The following is an 18,943-nucleotide window of genomic DNA, read 5'->3' on the forward strand; positions in this document are numbered from 1 at the left end:
CAAATGCTTCCACACACCCTGCCACCCAGGGACCGGCTGCCTCAGGGCACGTTTAAGTATCGCCTCACCCAAAAGCTGTCTTCTCTTACACCAGGATGACACCAGATTCCACAAAGCCCATAATATGCCAGCAGTGTTAATTAGTAGTATTAAACAGCTCATGTAAGGGTGAACAAGGACTTCAGGAGCCTGTATAATAAAACCACCCACATCAATCCCAGGTAGGAAGAGGGAGATGTATTCCCTCATCCTCTCCACAGGATAGCTCCCCCAACACAGCAAGGCCATCAACGCCAGGGCAAAGCACACAGCCGGTTTGTACTAGCATGTTCCCAAGCTCAGCAAAATAAAGAGATAAGCAGGTGGCCAAAAAACTCCATAACCTGCACAGAAGCTTGCTACTTAACTACTATAGCTATAGCACGCTTAATATAAAACTGCCGTTGTCTCAGGCCCCGTGTTGGGTCCCAAAAAGGACTGCAGGGGGTTGACCTTGGCTGGACGCCAGGTGCCCAACAAGCTGCTCTATGCCTCCACTCCTCAGTAGGACAGAGGAGAAAATAAGATGGAAAAGAACTCGTGGGTCAAGATAAAGGCAGTTTAATAAAGCAAAAGCAAGGCCATGCGTGGAAGCAAAGGAAAACAAAAGATTTATTCTCTACTCCCCATCAGCAGGTGATGTCCAGCCACTTCCCAGGAAGTAGGGCTTCAGTAGGCGTAGCAGTTACTCCAGAAGACAAATGTTGTAATCATGAACACTGCCCCCCTCCTCCTTTCTCTTAGCTTTTATTGCTGAGCAGACATACGGTATGGAATATCCCTTTGGTCAGTTTGGCTCAGCTGTCGTGGCTACATCCCCTCCCAAATTCTTGCCCACCCTGAGTCTACTGGGTGAAGGGGGGAACATTGGAGACAGCCTTGATGCTGTGCAAGCACTGGTCAGGAGCAGGCAAAACACGGGGTGTGTTACTAACACCTTTCTAGTGACCAATACGAAGCACAGCACTGAGGGCTGCTAGGGGGAATATTAACTCAGTCTCAGCCAGACCCAATACAATTGTTTATTTAAAAAATTAAAAGAAACTTTTAACAAAATCACGCCGAACAGTGAGGATCTGAAAAGCCAGGCAGCACTGGGGGCATCATAAAGAGAAATGCTCTGCAGGCCCTGACCAACCCAAGGGCTAGAACGTGCAGACAAACACCTCCAAGTGGACGATAAGACCTTGTTCCACTTCTCTCATCCAAACAGTGATACTGCCTTGTAAGCAGAGGAGGTTGTGAATTCGAAACCTGAATCTCTTGTGCGTCCCCACAAGGTGCCCAGGCACCCGGAGGGCTCTGATGGTGGTAAGCTTTTAAGAAGTTCCACTTGAAAGCAACCACGGCTGCAGTCACAGCTTGGAGGAAGCCACCTGCTTAGTGGCAACATGAAGAGTATGTCATTGCACAAGGTGTGTGTGACATGCTGCATTTCTTCTCACCCAGAGTCCTGCAGAGCTGTCCATTTTTTTTCCCTTGTTGCCCTGTATCAGCACAGAACATCCTCTCTAGCCCAGAAGGAAGGGGGAATGAATACATGTATATCCACAGTCTAAGGAGGGTCACCTTTTGCTGGAACTCGGATCTCACTCCCTACCCCAATCCAAAATGTGAGAACAGGGCTAGCTCTGGAAGGACAGAGCCCTCTACGAGCTAGGACCCACGAGGCAATTAATAGATCGCAGGCTGATGATTCGCCTTCTGCATCTGAATGATCTTGCCAAAGCCACCTCTTCCCACATCGTAGTCTGTCCGGTACTCGTCTCGCACCTGGGGCAGAGCAAGAACACAGATATTAGTACCCTGCACTGCCCGTCTCCTGCTAGACTTCAGAACCATCATCCCCTCCTTGCTCAGCTAGTGGAGAACTGAAGTTCAGGCTAGAAGCACTTTGACTCGTTTGAAATCTCATCAAATAATCCACCAAAAAGGTTGGTAATAGTGGTGAAAATGACAAGTGTAGATATATCTGATGGCTGACGTCTTTTTAGACAAGAAGCAAAGACCCCAAAATATTTTCATTCAGCTTTGCAGTCCAGCTTTCAGAATTGCCAGGCTTGGCCTCCAGAACATTTTCTTCCCTCCACCCTGGAAATCTGCAAAGACACCTTATGTTCGCACTGGGGGCAAACTGCTGTGTTATGAGATTGACCTAGCAGCTATGCTGTTTCCCTCCATGCAAATTCTGCATCATTTTAAGAGTACTAGCTGGGATTAAGGAACATTCTGCTTGCACTGCAGAAAGTTTAGGGTCCTAGACAGAAATGGCCTTAAGTTCTATATCTAGCTTTTAACACCAGGCATCAGTTACCAGAACAACCTGGGAGTGGTTAAACTTTACACATTGTTCTGCATAAGACAAAACTAGCAAAGCAGTCAGTCTTAGGGGGATCAAATTCAAGGCATGAATTGGTATTGCCTTTACCTGTCCTCCCGTCTTTCCTCTTCCATACTGCCGCCCCTCCTTAAATCCTGCATCCCAGTCAGTTCGAATGATGCGGTCATCTAGTCGTGTGCCGTTGATAAATCGCATTGCGTGTTCAGCGTCCGCTCTCGTGTAGTATCTGAAGCATACTATAAGAACTAAGCATGCTATTTTGTTGGGTACAGGGAAAATAAAAAAAGAGAACTATTGTATTTGAGACGCTGAAAAACCCTGCCTTCCAGCCTTTTCTACTCTTCTCTATGGGACCAAAACCTGAGCTTATATAAATCCCAAGTTAAAAACAGCTCCCACACAGAAAGGATTCTGAACGTTGTTAGTACCTGCACAGACAAGAAGCAGCTTTGGATCACTTATTTCAAAAGCAGGTGAAACAACCACGTTAAGGCCTTTCTAAGGGCAAGAAATCTGTAATATGCCTTTTTACACTATGCGAAACTTGACTGAATTTGAACAAGAGGGGCAGGCTTTGCAAAGACAGCTCATGGTACAACTTGTACAAGCGCATCCCCTGTGCTTGGGAATACCGCCATGGTTTATTCTGCTACTTCATTCAGGTGTAAAGCTAAGGTGAGAAAGTGAACGCGTGCTCTGGCTTCGCAAGAGCTCAGACTGATGATTGTAACAGTTCTCCTTTTGGCCCTAAAATCATTAAAGAAATGAACAAGTTAAAGGAGCTCTCTGCCACCTCCAGAAAGTACAGCAGCGGTAGCACTTTTCACCTATGGCACTGCTGTACTGTCTGCCTCTCAATTAAGGTGGTGGTGGTGAAGTAGCAAGGTTGGAAGGGAAGTCTCCAGTAGAAAGCACTTGACTATCACTCCTTTACAGGTTTTCCACAGCAGTACAGCAGAGCTTGCTGTGCAGGGAGGCACTAAAGGTGGCAACCGCACACAGGCTGACAGTAGCAGGGAACCAGAAAGGATACTCGACAAAGCAGAAGCCACAGGGGGTCTTCTTGATCTTGTCCAGCCCCATGACAATCCGCTTGACGTCTCCACACTTGGAGAAGAGCTCCTGGATCTGCTCCTCGGTGGTGTAGAAGGACAGGTTGCCAACATACAACGTAGAGGAAATTTTCAGGGATTTCTCCTGCAGCTGCCTGCTACCCTGAGGGCAGAGGGGAGCACACAGCGGGGTGAGCACGCCTGCTGTCCCGCTCCCGGCGCCAGGCCCCGGCGGGCACCTCCCGCCGCCCCGGAAATACAGTGCCCTCCCACTCGCCGGCTCCTCGCACGGCCTTGTCCCGGTAACAGCCCTCCCCGTCAGGCGCTGCTCTACCCCCCCGCCCCGGCCGGGCCCCACCGCCTCGGGCCTCGCCGCCCACCCCGCCGTGCCTCAGGCCCGGCCGCACCCGGAAGTGCTGGTCGCGGTACTGGCTGATCTCGCAGTAGGAGTCGCTGTTGAGCCCGCTCAGCGTCGTGTGGAGCAACCCCGACATCTCGCCCGCGCCCGGCCGGGCCCTGCTCCCGGGATCCTTCCAGAACCGCCGCGGCGCCCACCGGACGGCAAGCGAGACAGCCGGTCCGCCGCGCCGCCCGATTGGCCCCGGCGCCTGTCGCTCGGGGCGGGGAGGCGGGGCTATAGCGCCGGACAGCCAATCAGCGCGCGGAGCCACGGGAGCTCTGGGTTCGGCGCGGCCGTGGCGGCCGGGCCCGGCATGCTCCGCGGAGGTGCGCGCGCGCGCGGCGGGCGGGCGGTGCGCATGCGGGGCGGCGCGTGCCCCTCCCCGCCCATCTCCTCAGAGCGCGCGCGCGGGGCGGCGCGGGCCATGGCGGCGGCGCGGGCCATGGCGGGGGCGCGGCTGGCGGCGGCGGAAGGTACCGCCCGCGGCGGGGCTGGGGCCCCCTTCCCGAGAAGCGCTTGGCAGCTGCCGCCTCTTGTTGGGTCCTATCTCCCGGCCCCTTCTCGTCCTGTCTTACAGGGCTGGTGCGAGAGCTGCTGAGGGAGGAGGCCCCGTCCCGCATCGCTGCCCTCACTGAGGAGCTCTTTCAGGCGGTGGGGAGCATCTCTGAGGAGGGTGGGAGCGCAGCAGAGGTTGAGCCCCGGCCTCCCGGTCCGGTGCCCCTCTCGAGCCCGTCTGAAGAAACGGGGGTTTCATGTGCTTCGCACCACACAGCAGCGCTCGCCCAGGTGGGTGGCTGCGGTTCCTGCAGCTTTGCGAGCACGTACTCTTGCTTCCCTCTTTTGCGGTGAAGCTAAAAGTTTAGCTCTAGTGCTGTTGGAATGTAAACAGAACAGTTGATTCTTTCATCTTTTAACCCAGTAGCATGAAAGTCCAATATAAAGTAGAAAATACAACATTTAAAAAGCTAGTGCAAAATGTTGATCCTAAATGTAAAAGAGTGCATCGTCATTGTAAAAGTTACTGGTATCTTAAGGGTTTAACTTCAATTTTGTAGTAGTAATTTCTAATTGTAATTTCAAGTGAAAAATGCAAGTATAGAACACAGGTGCATATTAAGAGTTTGGTACTGAGTTGGAGGAGAGGTCCTTCACATCCTGTATGTGGATTCCAATAATGATAGCAGATAATTGAGAAAGAAGAAAACAAGCAAGTGTGTTGTTTTAACTGTCTGGTAAAGCCAGCACGTAGTATTACAGTGGGAAGTACTCATACATTATAAAAGTGAATTCAGCATGCCTGTTTTCAGGTCACTGCCCCAGATCTCCCTGTGGGATCACGTAACAGTTACATGGAAAACTCACACCTTTGGCTCCAACGTAAAAGGAAGTTGGACAAACATGCGGACAGGTCATTACTGTGAGATGCATGAAAGATGGTTCCTTTTCCAGTAGTAAATTTCAATGTCACCCAAATACAGGACAAAATTAAATCTAATCAGATTCTCTTACTCAGGTTGAAGAGGGTGCAATAAGCCTGTGGAACTGGGCTGTGACCAAACACGCAGGTTCTGTTGTCAATGATGAGCAAAGAGCTAAATGTATGTATGTGTTCTATACCTTCCTAAATGTGTGTTGTGTGCTGTAGCATGAAAAGGAAAATCTCTCTGCTGACAGGCATATATGTAGTGCTGTAGATTTGTTTGGGTCCTTGCAGATAGGGTGTAGACAGAGGAAAATACACAGCTGAGCTTGTATAAACAGTTCAGGAAGGAGCGTCCTGGTGTAATAGTGATCTCCCTGTGACACAGAACCAGTGTAGGCATTCTTACCACTCCCCCTTTCCATGCCAGAGTATTGGTAAAGAGGAGATGTGACCAAAGGAAGCTGCAATTTGCCTTCTAATGCTATGGTTTTAATCTAAAAATGTATGGAAATAACATAGATGTAAATTTTAGACTGTTGGTCACTTAATTTATATCATGAGGTTGTTTCTTTGATGTAACTATCTCATCAATGTTTACGTACAGAAAAACTCTAAAATACCCTTTTTACTTCCCTGCTTTAGCCAGGTACACAGCTGATGGGTTTGGTTGGAGCCAGGAGCAGGGCTGGGGGAAAGCAGAAGTGAGCTTTTGGTCTTTTCCCTCAACCTGTTCTTTATGTGGTTCTGCAGGATTGCAATTTCTGGCCTACATTTTTGTCTTGAGGGATTATAGTCAAAATTATGTATAATCTGCATCATATAAATTATATCAGGTAAAGGCAAAAGGGTAAGTTTACACAAAATAAGTGGTAATTGTAGAGCGTAATGTTCTCAGATCTTGTATCACAGCTGAAGGGCCAGGGAGAGGTTATTTTAAATACATTAAGTGGTGTCTTTTCCATCCCTGATGTATAAGGAAGGCCTGAAAATATTTTTGCTTTTTACTTTGAAAATGTAAAGATTATTAAACTTCATCTCCCTATTTTGCTGAAGGCTATTTTGAGTCTCTCAAGACATGTTACTGTAAGCACCTGCAGTGTAATTAAGTCTTTGAATACCATGTATTTAACTTAAACTCTGAAGTATTTAATAGGTATTTTGATGAGAATAACTTTTTTTTTTTTCTAAAAAGCAGTTTTAAGCAGCTTGGCTAAAATTCAGACTGCTTTGACCCCTGAAGCTTTCAAATTTTTCTTTCCTGTAATTTAAAATGGCAAGCAGTCTTTCAGATATGGCAGGGCCTGACTTTCTAAAAAAAAAAAAAAGAGAAAAGGGAACTTACGAATGTCTGCACTGTTTTCTTGCAGTACGGTTTGTTGCTTGCAGGCTGGTATGCCTTTGTGAAGGCAGTGATCCTCCGGAGGGAACGATTCGAAGGCAGATTTTGGTAAGGCTAATGGTGGGTGAGCAATGAAGTACAGTTGATCACCAAGGGAACCCTTCAAACCCTATTACAGTCGCTTTGGCAAGGGAGTGGAATACATCTGTAGTTCTGGGGAATGTGCACGCTGAGGTGGGACCTGTGCTGTCACAGGGATCCCTTGCTGAGCCAGTGCAGTTAGGAATTTCTGGGCAGTGTGGTTAGCATCATATATTTGTCATAGGGTAAAAAGTGATATGAGCAGCATATTCATTTGTTTCAGTATCTTGTAATATTGTTTAGTAGGGTACCATAAGTCTTACGCTTCATCTAAGTGTTAAGGACTTCATTCAGACGTGAGAGGTGCTCGTCAGAAATTGAGCTGAAATACCCCTCTCCTATGTTAGATATGTGCATCAACAAGATGAGATCTAACTGCCTTTCTCAAAGGTGACTATATTTTCACAAAGCATGTATCATTTTCTCCTTCAGATGTCTATGAAAACTGGGAAAGGATGGATAGATATTGGAAAAGCTGATCTTGCTGATGGATTTCTAGAGATTGCCATGAGTGTAAGTTCTTTTCCAGTTTTAATTTCTTATAAACACACCGATTTGTAAGTTCTGTGGGTGATGCCTATGTTTTGTTTTCCAGAATATAGAAAAACTGTATGCGAAGTTGCTTAAGGGGTGTGATAGTGAAGCAGATATTCATGTGCACAAAGCTGATGTGGAGAAGAACCTCTTCAAAGTACTCTCTTATCAGGCTGAATCAGTACGTGTTCTTCGCAGTTTTCCTTATAAGTCACTAGGGACATAGAGGGAAACTCTGACCCAGTTATTAGATGTATGAATGCTTGGCATTGAAGACTTGCTGAAGGATATATTTCCTTCACTTAGATGTAAGATAGCTGATCTCGTGTTTGCATTCAGTGTTGCAATCATCTAATGATTTTTAATTTGTCTGATTTATCGCAGTCATTTCTGCTGTGGTGTTTATATCTTCTAGTTCAGATTTGTTGCTCTATGATTTGGCTAGCATGGCTGTTTATAAAACAAACAGCTGCCTTTCTGAGTCATAAATGTGTCAGTTCCAAAGGTGTCCTGTGCTTGACTGAAGAAGGGGGATAGGACTGATGTAGAGCCTGGGTCCCCCAAACTGCGTTTGTGTAACATGTACACAGCAAGACTAGTCATTTTGGAACATTCATCATACTGTGCTAGTATTTGCAGCTGGGCTGACTGAAAATACCTGGAGGTAGTATTCACCATGGCTGCAGACAGCCAAGGTTCATATTTAACAAGTAGATATTATAAGTCACATGTGCAAAGTCTTCTGTAACGTACAACTTCCATGAGTCTGCAAACTCGTGAACATCATGAAAGCTATTATTATTATATGCCATCAGAGATGTTTCTATACATGAATACCCTCTCTCCCATGACCTCATACGTGCTGCTTTCCACATATAAAGGCTTTAAACAGTGGGAAAATCAGTATAAAATTACAAGATCTGGAAACAGTGAGTTCCATGACATTTGACATTTTCTTTAAAGTCTCAACCTCTGGCATCATACAATGAAGTAAGAATCATGCTGATAATGATTAAAAAAAAAAGCCTAACAATATGAGAGAAGTCTGAAAAAGTGCTGAAGGTTTTTTAGGGGTTCAACAACACAAATGACAATAATTCGAAGTACGTAATTTAGAAATTCTAAGTTTTGTGAGGCGTTGTGCTTGACTGAAGTTTCTGAGTACTTTATCAATGCTATAGAGTATGACAGACATATGACTCTAAAAATGAGAAAATGTAGTTGCCTGCATTTGTTGGTAACACCACTGACCTCAGTATCTAGAAGGGGAGTACTGTCTCCAGAATTCTCAAGAGCTTCCCTGAACAGGCCTTTTGGCAGTGGCCAAAATTTTTAATTTGATCATGGAGACAAAAGAGGACCTTAAGTTACTGGAGAGGTGGTTTAAGATGTGCTGAACTGTTGTATCATCTTAACATCTGAACGAACATATCCCATGCATCTGGCCTTTTCACAGTACCTAAGGACTGACTGCAGTGTTTTTCTGGATGGCTTTATCATCTGGCAATATATAGAAATATACAGAATTATTGTAGTACTGTAAGGATAGATATCTAATCCCAAACGTAGCTTTACTGAATGTGAAAAACCCAAGTCCTTTTTTAGAGAATCAGTGTTTTAGTGAATTTTAAGGACAAGTTGCTCACTAACAGTTTGTTGGCATGCGCCACTGCTTTCTTAGGCGGTTGCTCAAGGGGATTTTCAGAAAGCAGTGATATGCGTGCAACGCTGCAAAGATATGTTGATGAAATTGCCAAAAGAGGTAAGTGAAATCATCCCTTCTTTATCATTCCAAACTTTGAAAATCTGCTTTCCTCTCTATATGTTAAAGAATGACTTATGCCATATAACATTTTGAAAAGTACTCTGCACTGTGTATCTCTTCTGCAACTGGTTTGTTCTTTGAGATTTTCTTACTAAAAAACAGCAGGCATTTTCTTCAAAGTTCAGGTTTTTTCTTGTTTCTCATTTGAAATAGACTGGTAAACTCTTCCTAAAGAATGAGAGAAGACAAATCAGCAAGCAAGGCAAAAATATTTCAAAATTGAGTATGCCACCTACTCTTCTTACAGAACCAGCTGCATTTTACATCTTGATCTTGTATGCTGCTTCTTCACTTGTACCCGAGTGTACTTTTGTCTGGAGACAGATGGGACAAGAGAAGAGCTGAGTTACTAAGTTTTTGATATGCAAGTCTCTCGCTACCCTCAGTACTAATCTTCATCTTCATGAAGCTGTAGAGCTATGAATGGAGGCTTCCTATTGCCCTAAACTGTGCTTTTTGTAGTTCTTGTGTCACAGAAACAATGTCCCGAGAAAACAAACTCTGGCATATGCAGACTAGTTATTTGCAAAGATAGAAGTCTGATATGTTTATATCAGAATAAACTTCCCCACATTTATTTTCATTTGCTTATGTTAATGTTTTCCCAGTGTTTAGGAAACATTTTGTTCCTGTCTCTGTGGTACAGGTAATAAAATTCAGATGGGTAGATGTGAATTCTGAATGGGAAATATCACTGGAGTTGGGTTTTTAACCAATTAAACTCCAACCAATTTTGAATTCCTTTTTGTGATCCGCAGGCTTTGTTCAGTGTGTCTCAGCGACTAAGTCAGTTGTAGGGGTCTAGCTTTGGTTTGAATCATAAGAGCAGAGCTTCTCACTGTCAATTGTTGAAAATGCTCGCAGGGATCTTCGCATTACTGTTCCTGATTTAATTTTAAATTAATTTCATGCTTTCTGCTTAACCCCCTCCATTAAGTAATATTAAACTTCTCATGATGGGTGCTTTTCACAAACCAGGAGCACTGATGCAGACAAGGAAGAGGTTTCTGATTATGAGAGATATGATTTACTTCTGGTTTAAAGAGTGGTATTTAAACAATGAGAAAAAAGGAAAGAGCTAGTGGTTGGTGAGTGACTTCAAAACTTCTGGGCCACTAGGTAGCTGTCAGTCCTTAACTCTTCCAGGCTGCCATTGTATCAGAGAGCACTTGCAGAGTATGACAAGGAGATTGGTGCATTATGGTGAAGTATGGTACCACAGAGCAGCTGGAGAGGATTTGCAGCTTGTGGATCATCAGTGGTCTATGAACCGTAATTGGGAACTCTTGCCCTACGGGGTGAAATGCCAGAATTGTTCCAGACACTTGTTCAGAGAGGTGCCAGGTTTATGGGGATGTTTAGTGTTGTGCTTGACACCTGGAACACAGTCATCTACTGAAATAGTATTTTAATTATCCTTTGAAATAACTTCTTTTCCAAGCATGCAAGTAAATGACTGGGGTATGCCACAGTATGCCTACAGCGTTATGCTGATCACTTTGCATGAAACCCTCTCAATACAGTAAACTTTCTGTTCTGGAAAAAAAACGTTCACAAATGAACTTATGAAAAATAAGGGTTTCACATCTGAGAGTGATCTTTTTTTTGCTCATGCATATCTGTGCTTTTGTCTCTGGATGAGGTGAACAGTAAATTTGAAGCAAGATGTTGTGCTACCTCTCTCATTCTTGCCTGAGGATTTGAAATCTGTAGTCACTTGCAAGAAACTTAATTTATACTTGGAAAAGAAAGTTACTGCAGAGGCAAAATGGATGTAAATATTGGCAGCCTGTTAGCATATAAAATTACTTTTTTGTCTCTTCTTTGGACGACATATGACAGCTGCAAATCATTTCAAAGGAAAGACAAGTTGTTATGAACAGACATTGTCAGAGCTGACTGATTAAAGCAGAAAGCAACAGTGCTCTGAATAACCAAGCATTCAAAACCAGTTTTCTCCTAAATCTTGTAATGTGGGTGATCCTTTTTTAACACCAAAGAGGCATGCGGGGAAGAAGCCTACCATGGAAGAGGTAGAGCCCTCTTCACTTAACTATGTAAAACTTTTTTGTCATTTTTAAAAATGGAGTTGTAATATTCCAGTTTTTCCTCTCAAGTTTTAATTTTTATTGTTAATGCAGTTCTAGTGCTTTCAGTGTAATTTCTTGAGGAACTATTCTACCTCATGCGTTTCAAGAATCCTGCTGTTTTGTGTGTCGTGGACCGGTTAATGGTACTTTGCTTTCCCACTCAAATATGATTCCATTTTCGTAATGTTCAATATCCCCTTGTATAAGGTCAGAAGTTATAACAGTGGATATATCTTTAAAGTAAAATGCATTTTAAAGAACCTGAGAGACTAGAATGCCATAGATCTAATGGTGTTTGTACAAGAACATTACAGAAACAGGAGTCTCTTATTGCAGACCTGTTACCTGTCAATCCTCTGTTACAATTTTGGAGTGGAAACCTATGAACAGAAGAGGTATGAACAGAGCTCCTTCTGGCTCAGGTAATGTGCAAAGGCAAACAAAATCATTTTGAGATGTAAAGATATGTGTGAAGGAGAGGTGGGAGCAAGGGAAAGTAGAGGTTTAATTAAAAATGTGAGAATACAAGATTTTAGCTGAATCAGATTAGCTGAGCAGATACTTAGTGACTGTCTTGCTCTGTTGCCTCACATTTATGTCTGCTTTCCACATTGATTTTCATGTTACTAAAATCAAAGTCTTCTTTCCATGGTGCTCGTCAATTCTCTCCCTAACACTTCTTTCAAAGAGATTATTTTTATGAAGAGGCTGTTCCCAGTTTGTGTACCATTCATAAGTAATAGTGAAAGGATTTGGAAACTTTGGAAAAGAGTAGACAAATTCTTCTGACTGGTTTTAAATGGATTTGTTTTAAACAGTATTTGAATTTCTCATAAAGGAGGTCCTTCACTGAGAGCATCAGTCCATGACTGATGAAAGACACAAATGTCAAGGAGAAAAAGGAATAGTTAGAGATGGTTTGGGTAGGATCCAAGTAAGTAATTGGTGGTACTAAGGAAGAAAAAAATGTAGGCTATGGGGAAGAATATCCTCATGCCAAGGACACAGCCTCAGCTCAGAAAATTTGTTTTTATTTTTTCTTGTTCTTTTTCTTTTAAATAGTAAGAAGATCATGAATGGCATCATATCAAATTCAAAATAGTTATGGTCACATATGTTGTCAAAGAGGATTTATAGGAGTGCTTAGAATTAATTACAGCTGGTGCTTTGGAGATTATTTTATATTTTATTCTTGTGGAAAATCAAATGACAAGTCCTGATGACAAAATTTGAAGAGGAAATAAACCTTTACAAAGTGCAAATAATTATCTGGAGAAAGAAATGTAGCTCCATCTAGTGGGTTAAGATTTCCCTGTACTAAGAATATATTCGATTAGGAAACAAATGCCCAGTTACTGTTTCTTTCTAACAGTTCTTCATTCACAGCATTTGCAATCGAATCTGGTTTTATGGAATTACCACTGTGTTTTCTCCTGGGTGGTCCTTTGTGCTCTCATTTAACTTTTAGAAAAAGAATGGGGAATCATGACTACCAGGTTCTGTTTCTGTCTCTGCTATTGATTTGCTTGATTATGAGACCAAGTCATGTGTAACTTTTGTGTTACTATATGACTATATTATATGTCAGGTGAGAATGAGAACACTTGTTTCTTCAAAATCCTTATGGTTAAAACTGATAAAGCGTACTGAAATGTCTGAATAGAAGATGTTACAGAAGGTGGTGCAACAGGTTGAAGAAAGTGAGTACAATTTTTGATGTGAGGATTTAGAAAGAAAACAAAATTTTCAGTTCTAAGTGTGAGTATTGAGATTAGTTTGTGTGATTTGTGTGGTTTCTGACTGGTTAAGAAGTGGGAAAGGATAGGACTGTTGCACATATCAGAAGACTGACTGAATTTATCTGTCATCCCATATAATTCTAACTTTCGTTTATCATTAATAGCCAGAGTTATGACATTGGGAAGATGGACATGAAATATTCCGTTGGCAAAGAAATGCAGGTAAGAAATAGAGCAATTACTGTTTACAAACAGGAGGATTTTGTTAACCTGACTCCATTCTACCATCTGCCTCTGCTGTGCTAAACCTGACCAGTGATTCTTTGGCCTCTTTAGTATTCTCTGCTATGAAGTTTGGCAAAGTTGCAAGTTTGGTTGCTCTGAGCGTCAGTCTGAGGGTTCAGTCACTGATGGGTGCCCTTAAATCACATTTGAATTACTATTTCACAGAAATTAAATTGTAGAAAGTAAGGCTGAAGTAGACCCGGAAAGGCTATTGCTTCTTCCCTTCCCCCTCTTCTTTCAAGGCATCATCAGTTCTGTGTCATTTCTGGTAGATGTTCATCTGCCTCATTCAAAAGCTCCTTTTACTACCCCCAGTGGATATGCAGAAGATCTTAATCTCTTCCTCTTTATATAAACAATTTATATATTTGAAGGCCATTATCATGTATCTCTTTGTGTTGTGTGTTTTTTTTTTTCTCTCAGTGAAGTTTGTACCTTCTGTTCCTTCAATTTCTTTTTTCATTCTGTTTTTTCTATATCTCTGATTTTCCTTGCTACCCTTCTGTTCTCCTCTGAACTCTAGTTGATTGATGTTCTGTGTGAATTGTAGTGCTGAAGACTGGATACGCTTCAGAATCGAGCAATCACTTTATGTGTCTGATACCAGGCAGGCATTCTTTTGACTCAAAGAGCTTTTATTTTTCATAACCTCAAATTTTAAGTCTTTTGTATTCATATGTATGTCCATGTGTGGCTAATTTTTTTTCTGCTCTTCACATGTCATTTAAACTCCCAGTTTGTTTTTCTTTCCAGGCTAAAGTGCTGCGATTGTTAGCTACAGCCTATTTTGAGTGGGATTGCAATCTCTATCTTGACAAGGCATTGAAAGCTATAAGCTTGGCAAATCAGGTAGTAATGTGTTACTGTATTTGTGGTGTGCAATAGTTGAAACTCAAGCATTTATTAACATAATAATACGGACCACACTGATCACTGGTCTGTTATCCTTGATGTCAGACAGAGGTGTGTTTGCTTTGCTTTCGTTTTCATACTCATAAGTCTGTTTTGGTGTTCACAGCTTTTTTTAGAGAAATACTTTTTTGCATATAGATGTAGAGCTGTCTTGCTGCCTCATATCTATTAATAGTGAGATCCTTTGGTAATGATATGACTAAAATTTCTCTGACACGTATTCACGAAGACTGTGCAAACAAAATAAACTACAGTGTAGCCCACCCGAGAGTTATAGCAGCTGTCTTTTTATGCACCAGATCTTTTGTCTTGCTTTGCGTTATAATGGATATATCCGTACTACATTTTGAGTCCCTTTCTCATTATCTGTACAAATATTTGAGCAAGTGCCAAACAGAGTTCAGTTTTGAAATCTGTGTAGCCATGCTATATCAGTCTTATTTCAAACAATTAATTTAGTCTTTGCTTTTTACTAATATGACTGTATTTCTTCTGGAACTTGAAAAATGAGCTGTATAAACATACCAGCTACCCTGAAGAAAGTTTGTATATCTCTAAGCAGTCACTACAGTGAGGTGTCTTGTTCTTGTACAAATTCCATTTCCAATATAAAGATCTGAATTAATTTTGGGCTTCTATCTTTTCAGGTTAATCTAAATTTGAAAAATTTATATTTGTCTTTGGTTTTCTATTTTTAAATTTCCATTATCTGTTTCATCCCAAACAAGTTTTAAGTATAAAATCCTAAAAGCTCAAATTTAGTTTTCTGCATTCTGTTAAAACTTTCAGACAGATGATGATGCATGTGCTCATGAGATCAGGATAAAAGGCAGTGTATTTTAATCATTCAAATAATATGCTACTACAGTATCTAAGCCCTTTGCAGTTTTTATTGTATGTACTTGTGCAAAACCTTTTGAGGTAGGAAGTGTTTTTATCATCATTTTTGATAATGTCTGTTTTAATATTGTATGAGGGTATGGAAAACTGCAAGAATTTTATTCTAGAGTCTGAAATGTGCAGTGTTTTAGTCAGAGCTGTAGTATACAGTCTTAATTATTTCCATTTGCTCCCATTGTTGTTCTCTCCTAAAGTTCCTATTATTATAAGCTACTTTGAATTCTGCTCATACTAATTCTAGAGGAACCCAGCCAATTCACACATAGAAAAGCAGGAAATGTTTCTGTCATTCAGTATTGTTCAGCTTCTACTTGAAAGTATTGGAAATGGGCCACAGCAAAATGAGAATCATGTATCTCTTGCTTTCGTTGTTCTTATGGTCTTTTGACAGTATAAGAATAAATAAAGATGCACATTACATTTAAGAAGAAAATATTACCAGTTGCCTACCTATTGCTTCAGTCATTAAAATGGAACTGAAGAATACGGTGGAGTATATGGGATTTCCTGATATTTGTCTGTGTTGTGAATGTGCTGGACTCTCATGGGATCTGTATTCTACAAACAGCTGACCAAGTAATGTATTGTTTTTCATTGTGCAGGAGAATTTGCATCCAGCAGGGGTTTTTTTGAAAGTTAAAATTCTTCTTAAAAGTGGAGCATCAGATGAGGATATCAACTCAGGTATCACAGCTCTGTATAGGTTTCACAGTAAGGTCATGCTACTCTGTATTCAAGAAGATGGCCTGAGCTGTAGATAGAAAACAAAAAAATCCCTTTCTCGTGTGTTTTAGAGGAATCTTCATTAGCTAAATATCATTCTGGTTTTGGAGTGTGAGACATAGTAGTCAGTGTTCACAGAGAAGTTATCCAGGTGCTAATGTAAGTTTGAATTAAGCGTGATTTTAAATAGACTTGCTGGAAATAGGGAAGGGGAAAGACTCTGAAGCCTGTTAGAATGAAGACAGTGAAAATACATCAATTTAAAGGAATGGTTTATTTTAGATGTATGCCCAAGATTGCTCAAAATGGGTGAAGGTGGATTGTCTCTTATGCAGTCAGCATAGAAGAAAGGCTTGTGAAACGTTGCTATTCTCTGTGTGTGATTTTGCAGATTTTGGCCAAGAGACATCAAGTGCTGGTCACTGTGTTGTTATAAACCTGTTACCAGAGTTCTAGTTTATCTAGGGCATATAAACTGTTTTCTCCTTATTCCTCAAACTTGTCATTTGAAGAGAACTGATTTTTCTATTGGCATGAGAGGAGAAGAAATTTGGGGAGGGCTTTAATATAGAAAGGGTAATGTATCAGGATAAATTTATTTCCAGAAGTAATGAAATCTTAAGGAAGAGAGGGTTTGTACCCTTTGTGGTTGGAAAGCATCAGATGTGTAATGAGTGCTCTGAGAAATAAATATAGGAAGAGATGAGGAATTTCTTGCAGAGAGCTGAATGGTTTGAATGCTGCCAGACTAGCAGGAATGGAAACTCCACTTCAGATTGGTCTTGGGCAATTTCAGCCAGCTTTCAAGTGGACAGTTATTCAAAACTTACTTACCATTGCAATAGTTGGCTTCTGTTCTGCAATTTGAATTGTGAAGCCATAGTGTTGCCTATCAAAACACACTCTGCTTATATTTAGTAGCACTAGGACTCCAGTCAGTTTTTCAAGCAAGTGTATTAATGAGTGGATGTCTGTCTTCTCTTGTATGGCTGGCAGAAAAGTGTCCATGCACTGCAACTTCTCTGTCTTTTGAGTGAAGGTTCCTGTTAAGTTTTAGGCATTTGGCTAAAATCTTACATTGTACACTTGTACACAGGTACCTTAGAAATGCTTCCTTTAACAATGTTACATGTCCCTGTGTGTTCCTTCTCTGATCTCATCCAAGCTACGAATGTATAAATCTTGTTATTAACCATCCAGCACAGTCTAGCAATTTTTAAACTTTACCTTAGTGGTCTAAACCTGATACCTACTTATCAGCACCAGTCAGTTCAACAGCTGATGCTAAAGGCATTAGACTTAAGTAGTTCCCATTGCAATGTGATACCACCACAGCCTGAGCATTGACCTCAGTCTTAAGTGGTTCCTGCTGGATAAGGATGAGACATTTTGATGGAAAGCAGCTTGAGGCAAAAGTTTGTGCTACTAATGCCTATGCTATTCCTGTTTAAAGAGACAGAGGGCTAGAATTCCAAGGGCTCTCAGTCACCTTTTTGTAGTACTACATTAATTGTACAGCAAAAGGAAAGTCAAAGCACAATAGGCATGTTTTATTCTTGCTTTTGTTTTAGAACTATTATATTGGAGTTTTTTGGTTTTGTTTGGTTTTTTTTTAAAGAAGCTATAAGAGATAAATGGTAAATTGAGCAGTTAAGTGTCTAAGTTGATTAAATAATCTCAACTGCTTTGTGTTTTGTCTAGCTGTGGCAGAATTCCTGCACCATGAGATGTCTTTAGACTTTTGTTTGAATACTGCCAAACTGCTGCTGGAGCATGGAAGGTATGAAAGCATGGAACATGGTATTTGGGCTTTGTAGGCGTTCTTTTATAAGCAAAGAACATCTATTATACAATGATACTTTATTTTAAATAAAAAGTCACAGAGGTAAACAGACAGTTTTGGGAGGGAGCCTGTCTTTTCTATAGCAAGGTGATACAGATTATGGCAGCAGCAGAACAGGGTGTGAAATAATGTTGAGTGGCAATTTGCACTGCTGTAACCTTACTTTGGAATGATTCAGATTCTACCTATATAGTTTTAATATATACCTGGAATAATATCTGTGAGTCTGAAATTATCTGACTGAAATCTTTCTTCCATGTTAACTAACCAACCCTCAGAATGAAAGAGTTTGGAGTCCTAGAATGACTCTTGTGAAAAACAGTATAAGGAGGCACAAGTTATGGCAAAATAAATTGAGGCATGAAATTTCACACAGTTGAATTGCTCCATCATGATTACCTATGTATATGCTTCTATCTTGCAGTAAATTCTTATTCATTGTGAGTAGTCTCTTGTGAATACTGTGGAACAAGCATGTGCTAATAGGAAGTTACTACTGAATAGATGATCTGCAGTAAATTCATACCTTGACTCACTCTGTCGGTGTGATTGTGTGCCAGTAGTATTAATGAGAAACATGCTGTACGGTGTGAATATGTTATTCTTTAGAATGGAAAATTAACAGCTCTTCTTGTGCAGCCTCTTAAAAATGCATCTGTGTGAATAGGGAATCAGTTGGTTTTGATTTTCTGAAATCTGTTCCTGAACGATTTGAATCTTCACTTGACCTTGGAAAATTTACCGTGCTCCACATCGAGTTCCTGCTGCAGAATAAGAGGGAACTGCTTGCTAAGCAAAAGGTTGAAGAAGTTATTATAGGTCTGTATCCATCTTTTGCTGCTGTTTACTGAAAGCTAGATTTATTTGGCTGAAGTCTTGAATTCTGATTTTCACTTTTTTGCTTATTCTCATCTTTTTTTCTATTTGTGTCTGTTTTCCCTTATGTTTCTTCTGCATGACAGCTCTTGACTTCCATAAGGAATGACAATCGTGATAAAGCTCAGAGTTAAATTCACTTGCTTAATTCCTCCTCCTTAGTATAGATTGTGTGTGACTGACACATGTGGGATTAGAAATATTTATCAGAAGTTCTGTGTAATGTTAATACTTTGTCCATCCAGCCCAATGTGGTTTTGTTTGTCATTATTAAAACAGCTTGCATATCCTTGTTTGAGCAGCTGAATAACAGTTTCTTTTTCATGTCTGTTGCACCTGTAGCACTGTAGTACATTTTGACTGTCAGATCTGCTGGAAATCAGACCGTATTTTACGTAGCATCTAACAAGGTGCAAGAGCCACATTTACATTGTTCATGCATGAAAATATTTATTCTCTTACCCGCTGTTTTGGGGGGGGG

The 18,943-nt window shown here is 41.2% G+C and overlaps 2 protein-coding genes across 3 annotated transcripts in view; one reads left to right on the forward strand and one right to left on the reverse strand.

Annotated features, from left to right (window-relative positions):
- Positions 1-1,047: 1,047 nt before the first annotated feature.
- On the reverse strand, positions 1,048-4,048 carry LOC141928016 (nuclear cap-binding protein subunit 2). The gene is made up of 4 exons (XM_074835602.1): positions 3,840-4,048; positions 3,414-3,595; positions 2,468-2,606; positions 1,048-1,812 (listed from the first exon to the last, which is right to left on the reverse strand). Exons 1-4 carry the CDS (start codon positions 3,924-3,926, stop codon positions 1,714-1,716), a joined length of 507 nt encoding a protein of 168 aa, XP_074691703.1. The 5' UTR covers positions 3,927-4,048; the 3' UTR covers positions 1,048-1,713.
- Positions 4,049-4,231: 183 nt separating this feature from the next.
- Positions 4,232-18,943, forward strand: part of TEX11 (testis expressed 11) — a 32,494-nt gene continuing 17,782 nt past the window's right edge. For both annotated transcript variants that reach the window (XM_074835614.1, XM_074835615.1), the window contains exons 1-13: positions 4,232-4,305; positions 4,410-4,618; positions 5,346-5,430; positions 6,623-6,702; positions 7,168-7,248; positions 7,331-7,450; positions 8,951-9,031; positions 11,521-11,606; positions 13,088-13,145; positions 13,962-14,057; positions 15,623-15,704; positions 17,445-17,523; positions 18,254-18,405. In XM_074835614.1, coding sequence (XP_074691715.1) covers positions 4,257-4,305; positions 4,410-4,618; positions 5,346-5,430; positions 6,623-6,702; positions 7,168-7,248; positions 7,331-7,450; positions 8,951-9,031; positions 11,521-11,606; positions 13,088-13,145; positions 13,962-14,057; positions 15,623-15,704; positions 17,445-17,523; positions 18,254-18,405 — 1,258 coding nt within the window. In that variant the 5' untranslated portion in view covers positions 4,232-4,256. The remainder of the gene's footprint in view (positions 4,306-4,409; positions 4,619-5,345; positions 5,431-6,622; positions 6,703-7,167; positions 7,249-7,330; positions 7,451-8,950; positions 9,032-11,520; positions 11,607-13,087; positions 13,146-13,961; positions 14,058-15,622; positions 15,705-17,444; positions 17,524-18,253; positions 18,406-18,943) is intronic.

The sequence above is a fragment of the Strix aluco genome, chromosome 10, assembly GCF_031877795.1.
Source record: "Strix aluco isolate bStrAlu1 chromosome 10, bStrAlu1.hap1, whole genome shotgun sequence".
NCBI lineage: Eukaryota > Metazoa > Chordata > Aves > Strigiformes > Strigidae > Strix > Strix aluco.

Coding starts and splice junctions, on each gene's coding strand:
- LOC141928016 (XM_074835602.1), bottom strand. CDS start 3,926: ATGTCGGGGTTGCTCCACACGACGCTGAGCGGGCTCAACAGCGACTCC. Junction 2,607..3,413: donor TGTGGCTTCTGCTTTGTCGA/GTATCCTTTCTG, acceptor AGTATGCTTCAG/ATACTACACGAGAGCGGACG. Junction 1,813..2,467: donor GAGGAAAGACGGGAGGACAG/GTAAAGGCAATA, acceptor GCTCTGCCCCAG/GTGCGAGACGAGTACCGGAC.